The sequence below is a fragment of the Hetaerina americana genome, unplaced genomic scaffold (genome assembly GCF_022747635.1).
Source record: "Hetaerina americana unplaced genomic scaffold, ioHetAmer1.1.p SCAF_5, whole genome shotgun sequence".
In the NCBI taxonomy this organism is placed as follows: Eukaryota; Metazoa; Arthropoda; class Insecta; order Odonata; family Calopterygidae; genus Hetaerina; species Hetaerina americana.
This window is the reverse complement of record NW_027287095.1, coordinates 17001162-17017550: the sequence shown is the minus strand read 5'-3', so window position 1 is coordinate 17017550 and position 16389 is coordinate 17001162. Positions and strand designations below refer to the sequence as shown.

Here is a 16389-nt window from a genome sequence, read left to right as displayed (position 1 = left end):
ATGTGTGCTTAACTTTAAATTGCTAAGTATATGGAAATAAATCTAAGGATTATGATGGGACAAGTTTTGAACTAAATAGCCAAGCAAACGGTAAAAACTGAAAATCACTATTCACCCCTCACAATTATCCAATAATAAGAAAAACTACTATGGCCGGAAACCATTATAATTAATGACACCATGGTAAAGCTGCAATTCCGCACCAAATGCACAGATGTTAAGTAATATGTAATGATAAAAACAATTTCATCCAATCTGGCCACTGACCAGGTCTGGTGGCCAAACAAAAGGTGCCAGATTATTTCACCTCACTTTTCTATTATTTTTAGCAGTCTATTGTAACTTCATCAACCAGTCATTAATAATGTACCTTAAAAGAAACATTATACCTACCATTCAAAAGACTTCATGCTTTCAATCAATATTCATCCAATCTTCTGGAGATACCAATTTAATGCTCCTTTGAGTCCCAGCTATTGATTCTGCAAGTAGAATACCATTTAATATTTCATTAACCACCAATATATATCCATACAAATAATAAATAAAATTATAGCATAATTATAAACCAGATGACAGCAGGAGCCTGTCTCTCCAAGCCACAAAATAGGAGATACATCAAAATGATAAACATATATGATAAAAAAATGAAAATTACAATTACAAATAATACATGGAAATCTTCGAAAACCTTTCCAAAAACTAAAGTGTGTCACAGGAAATTTCAACAACTACTACGAGGGTAGACTGAAAACTAATGCACACATACTTGTAGACCACAAACAAAATGACCTTCAGAAGCACTCCTGGTGGTATGTGGAAGTAACATTCCCCCTCGACACGTATGTGTGGGTTTGAGGTCGTTACATTCTTCCAGTGTACGAATTTTGAGGAGCGGAAGTATGGAAACGTGTTCTAGTGCTATGTCAACGCGAGTTAAACAGCAGTTGATCCTCCTTTTTCCTACTGCCTCCTGGTAGTCCCACCTTTTTCTTCCAATTACAGTTTTTACATTTCACTTCCTCATCCTTCCTCCCGGTTTTATACTCTTCGATCTGTATCAAACTTCACTAGTACTAAATAATGATATTAATCCGCATCTGCTTCCAGGAAACTGCATATTAATCATGAAGTTCCTTAATCTGCGTCTAAACATAATAGTCTGATTGATAGTACTCTGACTCCCAGTGCATCTTCCACATGTGCCTGTCAATGGCAGCATTTAAATCATGTGTACATTATGATTTCCACTATCTCTCCAGCAAAACTCAATTGCTTTATCCCAATGTTCATTCTGTGTTCCTGAACTGAAGCTTTCTATCTCACTTCCATCTCTTCCTATCTGGGTACCAATTTTAACTAACTATCGAATGTTTCCCCCAAGAACACTTTCAATTATTCTCCCTAACAGATTGTATACCCTGTTCCTCTAACCCATAGTTACTTGCTGGTATGTAGACCTGAACAATGATTTAGTTCTTTGGATTTGGTTTTACTCCTACTAATAATATTCAATCACTCACCTGCTCCATGTTTACTAAGCTTCCTCCGGCCTTTTTAATCTATAAAATTAACACCTCTCACTGGTTCTCTTTCCTTTCACTGATTATTGCTCTATAATAATCACTCCAATAATTCCTGCTATTCTTCCATCTCACCTCACAAAGACCTCAATTATCTATAATCTGTAATTCCTCTCTCGATTTCTCACTTTGTATTTTCTAATTCCCTTGTTCTTAACATTGCCTAAACACTATGCCCCTGTTCTTACGGGTTTAGTCATCTTGTAAGCCTTCTTAGCTGCTGTTGCTGTGGATTCCACTTCACAAGGATTTTGTGAGATGACAAATGTGAAAGCCTCCTCTCTCCTACTGACAGGTATGACACACAGCCCAGTAGGCCAAGCCAAGCTTCCTCCAAAGTGCTTTTAACGTGACACCTTCACTCAGCACTCCACAGAGGGCAGATGTGTAGCCTACCTTTCATCTGTCTCCTACCCTTTGACTGATCTGGACTAGGTGACCCTACCATGAGCAAATACCTACCAGAACAGCACCAGAGGTCATCAGAATGCACAAACCCTTCCACCAAGTCAGGGCTGTTGCCCATAATGAGGGACTCATTCCTGGGTGAATTAAATTTCCATTGAGTGAATCGAAAGGGATTTTGCGAAAATGGAAAAAATTGAGTATTGAGCTGTCATTAAATATTTGTTTTTGAAAGGCAATAGCCCACCCAAATCAAAGATGAGCTGATCAAATCAAGCTACACTAATCAAATGCAAGCCGTGTACATGGACGTGGCAGCATCATTTATGCATTGTGAAGTTATAGGCAGCTGAATTTAAACGTGGCCATACCAGCTTGGCCGATGATGATCATTCAGGATGGCTAAAACTGTGACAACTACCAATAACATGGAAAAGTTCCCCCAAATTGTACTGGACAACCTTCGAATTAAGGTTAGAGAGATAGTAGAGCCAATGGTTAAAAGAATGTGTTTGTCATTATTGGCTGAAGAATAGGGCTATCCATGCATTGGGTGCTATGTTTGCTCAATTTGGACCAAAACACATTCCATTGAACATTTCCCAGGCCCTGTTGAAGCGGCTTAAGGGAAGTGAGTCAGGATTTTTTTGCAACAATTCATCACCCTAGATGAAACTTTTCTCCACCACTACATCCCTGAGACAAAAGAACAGTGGAGTGCAAAGGGTGACCCTCCTACAGAAAAGGCAAAGATGGTTCCATCAGCCGGAGAGGTGTTGGTGAATGTTTTTTGGGATAGTTACAGAACTGTGCCAATTGATTCTCTTCAAAAAGGTAAACAATAATGGGAGAGTATTATCCACCATTACTTGACAAGCTGAATGCAAAGAAAATGACCGTATTTGAAGAAGAAAATGCTTTTCCATTGGGACATCTTGCACCTATTCTTACTTTGGCGGTCGCCATGGCTAAAATTAACGAATTGCACTCCAAATTGGTTAGCCACCCACCATATTCACCAGGTCTGGCCCCAGTGATTAATTTTTTCTGATTTGTAGCCTTACAGTTTTGTTTGGAGGACGGAGATTTTCACCGGATGAGGAGGCTATTGCATATGCAAAGAACTATTTTGCAGATAAAGAAATCAACTATCATTTGGAAGGGTTAAAAAGTAAGAGCACTACTGGAAAAAGTGTATAAACTTAAAAGGAGACTATTTTGATAAACAAATTTGAAGAGAAATTGTCTCTTTTATTTGTTGGATCAGAAACTTTTCAGACTACCCTCATAATCTCAAAGTAGCGAGAAATTCTCTTATTAATGAACTCCGAGGGAATTCTTAGTAATGAACTCGGACACGTAGGTGTGAAGTCAAACATTTTCTGGCTGAAGCAAAGCTTATGCCCTAATGCTTCACAGGTTAAGGCATGTATTATTATTCTGCGCACCATATGTACGAGTATCCTATCCTATGTGCGTTGTGTGTGCTCTCACGAGATTACCTAAGAGAGAGTACATTATAATAGTTATTAATATTGAGCTTTATTAAATTTATGTCCAAACATAACTGATAATGATTCTTGTGAAAAAGTTAACAGTAAAAAAAGTATACAGTCTTAAATTATCCAATACTATCCCAACAAGAATAAAAATGATTCAAAATACTAAAGGGATTGAATTAAGTGTGATCCAGAAAAATACATATGAAATAATAGTCATAAGTTGGGGAATGACTGACCATGACATGAATCATAAAATTATTTTACACGATGAAAAACATAAGCATAAAATATAGTTGACTAAGATACCAACACAAAGGAAGTTGTAATAATGAGCATATGAATAAAACACTAAAAACTATTTTTTTGGATTACTAACTATTAAGACATGCCTGGGCAAGGAAGGTAGTTAGAATAATTACCACAAGTACAATGTGTAAACAACGACACACAACTATTTTAAGATAGATAAAGAGATGATGAAAGGAAATAGATACATATTTATAAGAAGCATTAACCCTCTTAGTGCGGCGGGCCGATATATCAGCTTTTGTATCCCTGGCGAAAAGTGCGGCGGGCCGATATATCGGCTCTTGCGTAGGCTATTGTTTAAATCGCTGTAACTTATGGTGTTTACTTTAATAATTTATGGTTTTTGTGCTATCAATAAGGTGAATTCCATACAATTATGTAACACATTTTTTTATTTTTTATTAGCAATTTTAAATGCTTTTCAAATAGTATAATTTTTATTATAATTTTAGGTTCAGTTTTGTACATGTCGGGAAGCTCAGCCTAATTGTCTGCTCGTTTTTTTTTCTGAGTGGTCTTTACACTATGAAAAGCCACTGAAAGGCTACTAATCTGTGTTCATCTGAAATCTCTTGAATGTGTTATGGTGTCTTGGTGTTGATATATAACTGCTTATTCAGACTTTGTTGATACGATGGAAATGAGAGCACTACTTTGTAATCACTTTGGTTTCACTTGCCATCCATCCTATCTAATCATTCGCGCCCTGTGTATTGGATTACATTGTCAGTAGTTCTCTGAGAGTTAGAACTTCGTTTTCTTCTGCCTTTAGATTGTAAGCACATTGCCGCAGTCTCAAGGAAAGGGGAAAAGTCCCAATTTGACTCAGTGAGATCAGCCTTTTCACCAAAATCGAACTATGCAGAGGCTGACAAAAAAATTTGCAATTCCCTGGTTTTTCTTTATTTATTTATAATTTTTCTACATGTCTTTTTGATTCTTTCTTATCTTTAAATATGGTAGTATTATTGAAAAATGTTGTAAAAAAGTATTAGTATTGTGTCTAAAAATCGAAATGTTATTGCTAAAAAAATATTCTTCAAATTTATAATACTGTAATAATTACATATATTTTTCAGATGATGTACATGTACAACATCATTATTAACTACAATATTTTATTTTAAAATAAAAAACTGCATATGGATAGCTAAACAAATTACTTCATCATGTTTTTTTTCCTAAGGTGATACATTTTCTTAAATTACCCTTCACACTTCACACTAGTACCCCTAGAATCCCCACCGCACTAAGAGGGTTAAACACAATTACTTTCAGAAGTATAATATAAGCAATAGTCAATAATCATGGGCATTGGCTGCTACAGATATTTTGGTGGAATTTTTAGTTTGATTTGAACACAAAAATGAAGGCATATGCTCTTAATTGATGATGTCTGCCTAAATGTTTTAAATTATGTGTAGAATATACTGATTTTTACACAAATTTTAGTAAATGTAGTAAGACTTCTATTTTCCTCAGAGAAAAATTATTCCACCAGAACAGTATTAATGCAAAACTATGTCATTCCAATATTAATTTACATGTTTCCAAAAACTATAGCGAGAGTAATATAAAACATTTTAAGTCAAAATTTCATGCAATTGTGATAGCTGCTGAAACATATTTACTGTCAGGAGTGTGTTCTATGTTAAAGCAAACTGCATGGTTTTTTATGAGAAAAAGACAAAATTTGAATAAGTGTACAAAACACTATGCGCACATGCACGCATTCAGGGAAAAAACTAAGAAAAACCATTGCAACTAAGTGCATATCAGTAACTCACCGAGTGCTGACTCCCTATGATGACAAGGCTGGTGACGGGGTTATCCTCCACTGTAAACATTGAAACATGTTATTTTGAACTCATTAAAACTCTTCAGTAAACAGCAAATCTTTCCAAATATAGTTCAGATTAAATAAAAAATAGCAGTGTTTCATTGACACAAATAACTATTTGCAACTTGCCTTAGAAATGCATATCTTAAATTTTTCCATTCAGAGCAAGCAAAGAATTTTTCTAGCATTTTCTTCAAAATAACAATTAAATTATAGTTAAGAATTAGTCATTCAAAAATATGAATTTTTGGCTGAATATGATCTAAATTTACTTACTGGTGAAAAGTGAGAGCTATGAATTTTCAGATGAACTTTTGGCCATGAATAAGCGGCAATAGCAGAGAGTGAGCAGAACATCATCCAGAGAATGTATTCCACATCACTGAATCCAGTTTCAAACAATCCTCTTCGGCTCACCGCTAAACATTTCTTGAAGCACCTTCTGGTTGATTTTCGAAAAATAAACACCATCCAAGTTGAATGCAAGGAGTAAGATTGGGCGCAGTGGTTTCCGCATCATATTTTTTTCCACCATATCCTTTTCAAACATTTCATCAGAAAAATCACACAATAGTATCGGCTGCATGTGGATAACCAGAGATGTATTGGAGGCACTGCCATGGAGTGCCAAAGGTCGAGATGAGTGTGTGCGAGGCACCAGCAGTTCAGAGGGAGCAAGGGGGCTGACGAGGGCCTGGGAGCAAGGGTTAAGCAACCATCAGACAAAAGGCTATCACTTTGATTCCTCCTTTCCATGCACACAATCCTAATTTCCCCCAAAATGCATTAAAGTGCAAACAAGGTGGAATGGTGCGCAAACTCCATTGATGCATGGGACTGAACTGGTAAGAGTGAAGACTTCTCCTAGTACGAGCACTCTCACTGGAGAGATCAAGAAAATGAGGCCAAAGATCGTCCAAATCCAAACAGAAGTGACTGAACACCCAAAAACAATGTCTCCATCACAAAAGCACCTTTATTAAAAGTTTGTTCCTTCAAAAGCTGTGTTTGGGTTGCTACCAGAAGGCACAAAAGACCCGTAAAACAATACAAATTATTACAAGTGGTGTCTGCTCAACAATGCAAATAAATAAATACATATTACGAAGGGGCTACAAAGTTAAACCAGCATAAAAGCTATTTGAAATGCAAAGGTCGCTCATTTACAAATAAGGAAGAGAGTAGCAATGAAGGTGACAATGATGAAGTTAAAACAAAGGATATTGGCTCACCTCCAAAAGCAGGAACTAGTTTACAACAACGACACATACAAAGAAAGATACAATTGAAAGAAATTCATATTTCAAAAAAAGTTGATCATTCTCCATTGAATTGCATTCCCTAAGGGAGCACTGAAAACTTTCTTATGGAAGGGAAATAATAGAAACATTTCAGGTAACTGTAGAAGCAAGAATGAGCAAGTGCTTGATGTAGATATAAGCAGAAAAAGAAGCCAAAACACAGAAGCTTGTGAAAGATAAAGCAGCCGATATAAGCAGCCTTCTAGCAATTATGAAAGAAAAAGGACAAACAGCTGAAAAGTAAAAACAAGGAAGTCTTTGATGCATCAGACTACGCTGTCAATCGAGCTTGTTATGGAAAAAGAACTTTTAACTGTTACACCGGATGCTAGGTGTGGAAAGAAATGAAGTCATGAAATTGTAGGTTCGGCGAGGAGAGTTTCTAAGAGTAATGGGCAACCTATGGCTATGAAAGATGTAATAAACATGGGAAAAACAATATGAGAAGAAATTTTTTCAATTTAAGACATTACCGTGTCCCCCAAACAGAGTTTAGTGAGTTTCTTGGAATCCAAGTTGGAAGATTACAATGAAAGTGACTCTAACGACTAATCTCTGCGGGCCTCAAGTGACAGGATGCATGATAAAAAAGAATGGCCAAATGACGATTTTGCTAAAGAATTAGTTAGCAAGATATAAAAGCTCCAGTTCACACTCATTTATAACGAAATCAGAGCCATCGTATTTTAAAAGTCTGAAAGAAAATGTGCATACCATTGGATACCGAATTAAGTTCAAGAGACTTCAGTGAGAACTACTCTTCTAAAATCCAAAATAAGACCAATATCACCAGACTTCTGATTCATGTGTAGCAATACACTTTAGAGAGACTGACTGAGAAGAAATAATTTCAACAATGTTCATCTTCCAAATACCCCGCAAGCCGCCGCAAGGGCGTGTGGCGTGGGTGTTAGGTCACCACCGGTAAAAGAGAACAAAACCGCATGTAAAATCAACACATCCATGAAAGCTTATACCCACAGTTGCGTATAAATTCATGCAAAAATCCTTTCAGCCAATCCGCATGCAAATACGTATATTATCAACTAACCAACAATTGCACCTTAGGATGCAGTAAAAATTTATCCAGTGTCGTGCAAGTTAGAATTTGAAAAATAAGAAGGCGAAATTGCACTACCACATGGACTTGCAACATACAACGGTCTCCTCCCCCAAGAACAGGGGCAGGGAATGTAACCTAACGCTGTACAAGGTAGCGAGAGGATCCCCCGACAGAGTGAGACAAGGAATGGGAGGGGAAATTTAAAAACAGACAAAGCAGAGCGAGCAATAGTGGAAAGAGCACGTTAATATGTAATGGCATGTTATGTAATATATTGTAATGTTAATGGTTATGTATGTAATGTTAATGGTTAATGGTAATGTATGGTAATGTTATGTAATATATTATGTAATGTTTTATATGATGACCTCATACATGATGTAATTTACAAAAACAACAAAAAGTTATTTAGCTCCTAAAAATTAGTTCTTTCAGTCCAAAAAATAAATGCATCATTTTGGCAATGGTTGCGCTGCAGAGAAAACAAGAATATGTGTTTAGTACAATTTTCTTAGCCTGTATTTCCGTGGGAAAGACTGCCGGCAGATTATTTTTTTGCAACTAGCCATGTCAAAACAATGAAATCAAATCAGGGAAATGGCCAAATTATGGGCTTAACAAAAGAGAATCAAAAGTGGACACTTAAGAGATAGATTACAACATTGGTGTTTTTTTAATTTTTGCAAAAAAAAAAGCTGTTGGAAAAAATCAATTTCCACTGCATCCCAGAAGACTGTAGATTTGACCCTAAGCGATCCCCTTAAAGATGTGCAAACTCTTCCCGATGACAGAAATTCCCACACCTTTAAACTGTTAGGTGCTTCAGGGACTGCGAAGGCTAGGAGGATTAGTGCTGATGACAAGCCCTCTCTCAAATACAGAGAACAAGCAAACTACATTTGTAAAAGCTGAGGTTTTGTACAAATCATCTCGAAGAGCTTGTATGTATGACAGCTTGTGGCAGTTTGGCATGGTGTCTGAAGTAGATATGGATGAAGGAGGCATTATTTTCGTGTTTTTACATTCTCATGGACCATCACTATCATTTCACTGGCCAAGGCAAGGAGATAGCTATCCATTGCCCATTCCTCATGCAGGTGCTGCTTATTTAGCAGCTGCTGATAACCCATAACAGACAATATCAGGAAGACAATACCATTTCTCAACTGAAATTACACTAATTAGTGAATAAACTGGCCAGATGGAAGTTATACTCTAAAAACTAAATTTGTGGACCATATAATTCAAATTTTGCAATGAAATTGTAAACAAATAAATTACTTCGCATGGTAAATTAACAATATTCATGCATATTTCATAAGGTAATATACTTTGCACATTTGATATAATTATAACTAATCAACTTATTTCTGAAAATAAATGGGAAAAAATATTCTATTGCACATTCGCCAGATAAAAAAATACAGAGACCCAATTTACAAAAAAGTTAACAAACAATACTCAAAATTTTGTTCTCCAAATATTTTCAGCATAATATTTTTAAAGAAATATTAGTTATATTAAAGAATATTTCAGATAGGTACGTAGTAGTCCACTGGGTTGCCCAAGGTCATCAGTTCAACGCCTCCGGATACACTCAGATTCACCCCAGCTGTGTGATTATTCAGGCACCAGATCTTTCTGACAAACCATATGTAGTACAGGAAAAGGATCTGCTGCCCCCCTTATTACCATGATAAGCAAATTCCTTACATCGTAGGGTTTAGTACTAGGTAAGAGACATTTTTTGGATGTGGAATGACTCAGTAAAAAGGTTTAAAGACGAGCCAAAAAATCAATTGCTATTCTATACTGAATAACAATGAAAATATGATGTACCCCTGAATGAAACAATGGAATATGAATTACATCTCAGGGTGAGGGAACCTTTGGTTCAATGACTTTCTTCTTTTATTGTTCTTCAGCTATTGCACCATTTTCGCCCATTCCCCTCACATTTCTTGTCAATCTAAGCATAATATCGAAACAAAATACGAATCTCTAAGTATCCCATTCCCCAAATAGATTCAAATTGCCAGCAAACATGTGAAAGGGCAAAGCTTTGAATAAAAGTGTATCACAACGAATCCTTTCCATGGCAATAGATCTATGGACGGCAACATTTTCAGAAAACGCTCATTTAAGGCATATAAATAATTAATCAAATGGTGAAAAAGAAAGTTTGCCAATGATTCCATTCATAAAACAGCAAAATTTCAATGTGTGTGGTATGAGGCAACCTTGCGAAGAGCCAGCCATGAAATAAAAAGAGAAACAAATGCTAGGAAAGGCCTTAAACAACTATTACCTTGTCTATGTGCGTCACGTTCCTTATGCCAAATGCTATTGTGTACGCATCAAAGGTCTCACTTTCCAGGGGCAATTTTTCTGCATTCCCGTGAATCCACTGGATTTCCTTTTCGTAACCCAACTTTTCAGCCCTCTTCTTCCCAACCGCCAGCATTGCTTCATTGATGTCACATACGGTCACTTTACCGGCATCAATTTTCAATGACGATTCGAGGTCTACAGTAGATAATTTTTCTTTGTCCAAAACTCGTTGGTAGTTAAGAAATCGAAAGGAAATGTCCCCTATGCAGAAAATCAACAGATATATACAGCCAAACACACATTTCAAAGCATTAGTTACTACTGCATTAGCATAAATCATGATTACAACTTGAGGAAGATCCGTAAACTTGCTTACCTGTTCCGCCGGCTACATCAAGAAGTCTTGTGTCGAGTGTAGGTGACAGCCTCTGCATAAATATATCTTTCCATATTCTATGAATTCCAAAGCTCATAGCGTCATTCATATTATCGTATGACTCGGCAACGGTTTCAAAAACATCGTGAACTGAAATAAATGGCATAAAATTATGCTCTTACGATTTTCTATCTTTATTTAGAACTAATTTATACTAGAAAACATACCTTTCTGCTCTTTCTCTTCCTCCTTTACGGTCTGAAATCCAAAATGTGTCTCTCTATTTTCCGTTTGCACCTTCTGTTGGCAATAGCTGCGAGAACTCAAAACTAAAAGCCGCCTTGTTCTATCTCTGCCTAACAAATGTCTCACAGCGCGAAACATTGACGTTATTGAATTCGCCTGTGCCATTACTGAAATAAACACTTTCCGTATTATACCAATTTGAAAACTAGAACTTCATTGGTTTCACTGACACCTAGTGGAAGTTGCTGTACTCCCTTATAATAGGTTGGGAGAGACGTCATACAGGCTACTCTAGCTAAGTTGCCAACTCTTCAGTAACTCACATTCATTTTTTCTCTCCCCCTTGCCAACTACAAGAAACTGCACACTACTATGCCCAAAATACATATTTTAAGATATAAATGCAATTTTTTGTGACAATTTTATTTTTATTTACTTTTTTGCTGAATATTATTTTGTAAATAAAGGCATACAAGCAATGCAGCGACAGTAGCATGTATGACGTCCCTCCCAACCTATTATAAGGGAGTACAGCAACTTCCACTAGGTGTCAGTGAAACCAATAAAGTTCTAATTTTCAAATTGGTATAAAACGGAGAGTTTTTATTTCAGTTATGGCACAGGCGAATTCATTGACGACAATGTTTTGCGCTGTGAGGCATTTGTTGGGCAGATATAGGTCTAGGTGGCTTTTAGTTCTGTGTTCTCGCAGCTATTGCCTACAAAAGGTGCAAACGGAAAATAGAGAGACACATTTTGGATTTCAGACCGTAAAGGAGGAAGAGAAAGAGCAGAAAGGTATGTTTTCTAGTATAAATTCGTTCTAAATAAAGATAGAAAATCGTAAGAGCATAATTTTATGCCATTTATTTCAGTTCACGATGTTTTTGAAACCGTTGCCGAGTCATACGATACTATGAATGACGCTGTGAGCTTTGGAATTCATAGAATATGGAAAAAGTTTATTCAGAGGCTATCACCTTCTCTCGACTTCCTGATGTAGCCGGTGGAACAGGTAACCAAGTTTACGGAATTTCCTCAAGGTGCATTCATACTTTATACGAATGCATTATTAATATACGCTTTGAAATACATGTTGGATACAAATGTCTGTTTATTTCTTTATACAGGAGATTTCCTTTCTATTTCTTACGAGTTTTGGTCAGAGAATAAATTATCTATTGTAGACCTCGAATCGTCAGTGAAAATTGATGTCGGTAAAGTGACCATATGTGGCATCAATGAAGCAATGCTTGCGGTTGGGAAGAAGAGGGCTGAAAAGCTGGGTAACAAAAAGAAAATTCGGTGCATTTACGGGAGCGCAGGAAAATTGCCCCTGGGAAGTGAGACCTTTGATGCGTACACAATAGCATTTGGCATAAGGAATGTGACACACATTGATAAGGTAATAGCTGTTTAAGGTTTTTCTTGGCATCTGTTTCTCTAGCTTGTTCCATTCTGCATTACTTCTCTTTAAAAATAAAAACTTATTTGTTTTTTGTGAAAACATTTTAATTTTAAAACTGTGGTTGATTCATCCTATGCCAATGAGAAGAGGTAGATGAGAAGTAACCACAGTTTAGTTGAAAAGGCCTTAATTATTTGAGCCATATGTCTCCGCACAGGAGCATTGCTATTTGCCTGACATGAAGGGAAGCATGTGATAACCCTTACTGACCACATTATATTCCAAACAAAGCAAATTGAACATTGCATTATATTCAAATTTATAAACAAATGATGCTTATGGAACATTGAAATTTTCTTAGTGACAAATATTTATTTACATAATTGATATGTTCCTTTTATTTGTATCTAATTGTGTCTGCCACATTCAAACTCCTCCAACCATGTACCTCTGTATACTGTTAAAGTTTTATATATTCCAATTTTTAATGAGCTGCACCTTTGATTACTTTATTTTGTATTATATATTAATGTGTATTACATGATATGAAACAAAAAGGTTTGGTTACCCTTAGACAGTGTGATTGTGAATAAGGGTTGCAGGATGAGGAAGTAGGGTTTCTAATTCTACAATTACCACCACTCAAAACCTACAAAGATATGACAGTACCTCCACCACTCTGTCACCCAATTCATGCTAAAAACACTTTTTCATACTCATTCTACATCTTTGGGAACTGAATCTGCAATAATCCTATCTCTCCTGACAAATCTCTCCAATTTACAACTATTTTCTTAACCATGGTACCCTGAATCCCTGTTGCATTAAAAATCCACTGAAATATCCATGCAGCTAACCTTTCCAAATTAATAGCTTGCACACCCTTTACTGTTGGAATACATACAGGTATATTAGAGTACATTTTAAAATTGCTATCCTCTTCACTTTGTATTAGATTTCTTTAGTCATCAATATCCCACAGTATCTAGTTTGCTTTCCCTGCACCATAGTCACTTTTACAGAAGAAAAACTTATTGTAAAATTCATAATGTGGTACACCCTCTTTGATAAACCAAGTGTCCCATCACCAAAAAACATATTGTAAGAGTAATGTTATCATTGACATCCTGTAAACCTCTTCAGAAAAAACAAAATCCTTAGTATTCTCGGTGCATATGTGTTTCATTTAATTTTCTTTGTGAAGCACTTTAAGAAAACTAATGCTGATATTCATAGCCATCTTACTTGAATACAGAACAACTTATACCTAAATCATCACCAAAGCATCCTTATAATAATAATAATAGCCCATTAGCCACAGTTATTAATTGTTCTATCGTTTGTCAAATGAGCCAAAAATACATTTGTTACTTTTCTTAGCCTTAGCACGATTTAAAATAGTACTTCTCATGCAAGCCTTATTGTAGTGTTGAGGATTTTTCTTACATACAAATGTGTAGCTATGTATAATGGATGTGCCTTCTACCATGTTCTCCTATATTTTGATCATCAGGCAAATGAACATTATTATTACAGGTTCCTATATCTAGGAGAGTAAGATCAGGTAACCTTCCAGGTATCATGGAAACAATTGACCTGACCTGAAACAATGAAACCACCTTTGGCCATTTGTATAACAAGCTATCAACTTAAAATTGCCATACTGGCCTTATTTTGTCCACTAACACATCATCCCAATTAAATAAGTTCCTGGGCCTGTACATCTGCACTAATATCCCCATATAAATTGACTTTTTTATCTCTCTTTAGAAATATTTTGTTTCCTGAATACATGAAGAATCGTTTTTCTCTGGAAAAAGAATGAAATGATGCAGGATTAGTGGCAGATTACAAAAATTTTAAATCCTAATATAAGCACTAACTAGCTAATGAAAATAAAAATTTAATAGTTTTATTATCATATTAATAAAATTAAGAATACAAAGTAACTTTCCACTGTCCTGTATTAGCGTACAACCGGTTTCAACACTCAGGTACCTGATGATGACGCTTGAGCATTGAAACCAGTTGTACGCTAATAAAGGACAGTGGAAAGTTACTTTGTATTCTTAATTTTATTAAAATGAATTTCCGAAAGGTTGAGCCGGGAACAATTGAATATTTAGTATTATTATCCTCATCTTTAATAACAAAAACACTTACTGCCAATCACCCACAAAACAACATTAATTAAAGGCAAAATGTAACTACTATTGTCCTTACCAAATGAGTGAAAAAGCATTTTATTTGTAGTAATTATTGTTATCAATGTTCATGTTGATGTCCACATTAAATGAAATAGAGCTGTGTCATTCATGCTAAATATTTTTCTGTTATCATAAACTAACTAAATTTTTAACTGGAATCAATACTGCTTATCTCTTAGGCTACAGAATTACATTTTTAGCATTATTTTTAATAATACCTCACAAACTTTATGATAATGCAAGAGTAGCTAACCTTCTTCACTCTCCCAAATGTGTTTGTGTTCTGATGTAGTTGAAATGAATAGAGATGACTCTTTTGACTTTGGATGAGAGCTGGGAAATATGTCATTTAGTTTATTAGTGGCATTAATTAATTTAAATTCATGAATAGGATATCATAACCATGAGCAAATATAAGCACTGAAAATAATGCTCTGTATTTATAGAGTATTCATTGGGCGGGAAATTCTATGTTGATTCTATCGATCGATCATATGTTGATTGAATCATTACTAAAATGTTTTCTATCTAATAGTTATTTTGCGCTCTTAATCTCCCTTGCAATGCTGGCCAGCATCAGTTACTGTATATTTGAGGTGAACCCCTCCGATTAACTTAATTAGTTCTTTAAGCTAGCCGTAAACGAGATACTGTAATTTTCTAATCAAGTCAAAATTATAACTAAGTTGTGGCGTATACTTTTCATGACTTCAAAAATGGAAGTAATATTAGGCGACCGGGTGAAATTTGTGTGTTAAAACTAAGGAAAGGGGAAAATCAAGCATTTCATAGGTCGTCAGCGAGCACATGAATATTAATAGTAGTGTAAGCATCGTAACTTAACATACGAAGAACTTAATTTTCTTCCGATGGCATGGGCTGCATGGCTAATGTCGCTCTTCCATTCGTTCCTTGTAAACCATTGGGGTTATTTGAAGGACGAAGTTACGTCTTCCTTGTCACATCTTCGTACAATCCTTAAAAAAGATCACTCTGACTAAATTTATCGCATCGGTTCCTTCGTTTCATAAGGCAGCTTTGCGTGTAATCCCGTTAGTAGATGACTTAAGTTTCTAATAGTGTTAACAGTACTAATATAGACCTTAATATTTGATTGTCATTGAATTATGGTAATTGATTGAACGCCATTGGTATTTTTTCATTGTTTATCATGTGTTTGATTACGAATTCAAATCAAATGTTTGTCATAAATGTAAAATTAATATATTCGACATAATTAAAATTCGTAATATATAATACCATTTAACATATAATACTAAATTAGCAACTGGCATGGCGATGCAAAACGGATTGAAAGTGTCAATAGTAATATGAGAACTACAAATAAAAAACATTCAATTCCAGCGAGATGAGTATTTTCCTCAAAATAAATTCTTGTTTTTGAGATACAGCTACCCAAAAAATTGACATTTGAAACGAAATAATTGCCCTTTTGATTCCCTGGAGAACACTTACTACAAATTCTTCTAAATATTAGGTTAAAACGATTGCAACCGTTATAACCAAAGAGTTTGAAAGATCCGCACAAATTCGTCTATCGATATAATTGCGCCAGTTGCCATGTTGTTTTGTGTAATACTGCAGACAGTGGCTAACTGTTGTTATTAAAGTTGTATGAGGTAGTTATTGAGTTGTGTAATCCGTGTATACTTAGTGATTACCATTAATTCCCAAGTGACTTCGATGGCTAAAGACGATGGAGATGATCATTTGCCGGATAAGGATGCGGCCAAGGAATTTTATGCCAAATACGAACCAAAAGAAATATTAGGAAGGTTAGTTTTTACTTATGTACAT

General features: G+C 35.6%; 2 protein-coding genes across 5 annotated transcripts in view; one reads left to right on the top strand and one right to left on the bottom strand.

Moving 5' to 3' along the window:
- Coq5 (ubiquinone biosynthesis protein COQ3, mitochondrial) overlaps positions 1–11235 on the bottom strand; it is a 175374-nt gene extending 164139 nt beyond the window's left edge. Inside the window, exons 1-3 of the mRNA XM_071592078.1 lie at positions 10938–11235; positions 10711–10860; positions 10312–10595 (exon numbers count right to left, since the gene is read on the bottom strand). Of these exons, the coding sequence (XP_071448179.1) occupies positions 10312–10595; positions 10711–10860; positions 10938–11121 (618 nt within the window). The 5' untranslated portion in view covers positions 11122–11235. The remainder of the gene's footprint in view (positions 1–10311; positions 10596–10710; positions 10861–10937) is intronic.
- Positions 11236–12246: 1011 nt separating this feature from the next.
- Positions 12247–16389, top strand: part of PhKgamma (phosphorylase kinase gamma) — a 39995-nt gene continuing 35852 nt past the window's right edge. For 2 of the 4 annotated variants that reach the window (XM_071592437.1, XM_071592438.1), the window contains exon 1: positions 16161–16367. In XM_071592437.1, the coding sequence (XP_071448538.1) occupies positions 16276–16367 (92 nt within the window). In that variant the 5' untranslated portion in view covers positions 16161–16275. Of the gene's footprint in view, positions 12362–15541; positions 15624–16160; positions 16368–16389 lie in introns of those variants that run through there. The other 2 variants (XM_071592435.1, XM_071592436.1) reach the window with 2 other exon arrangements.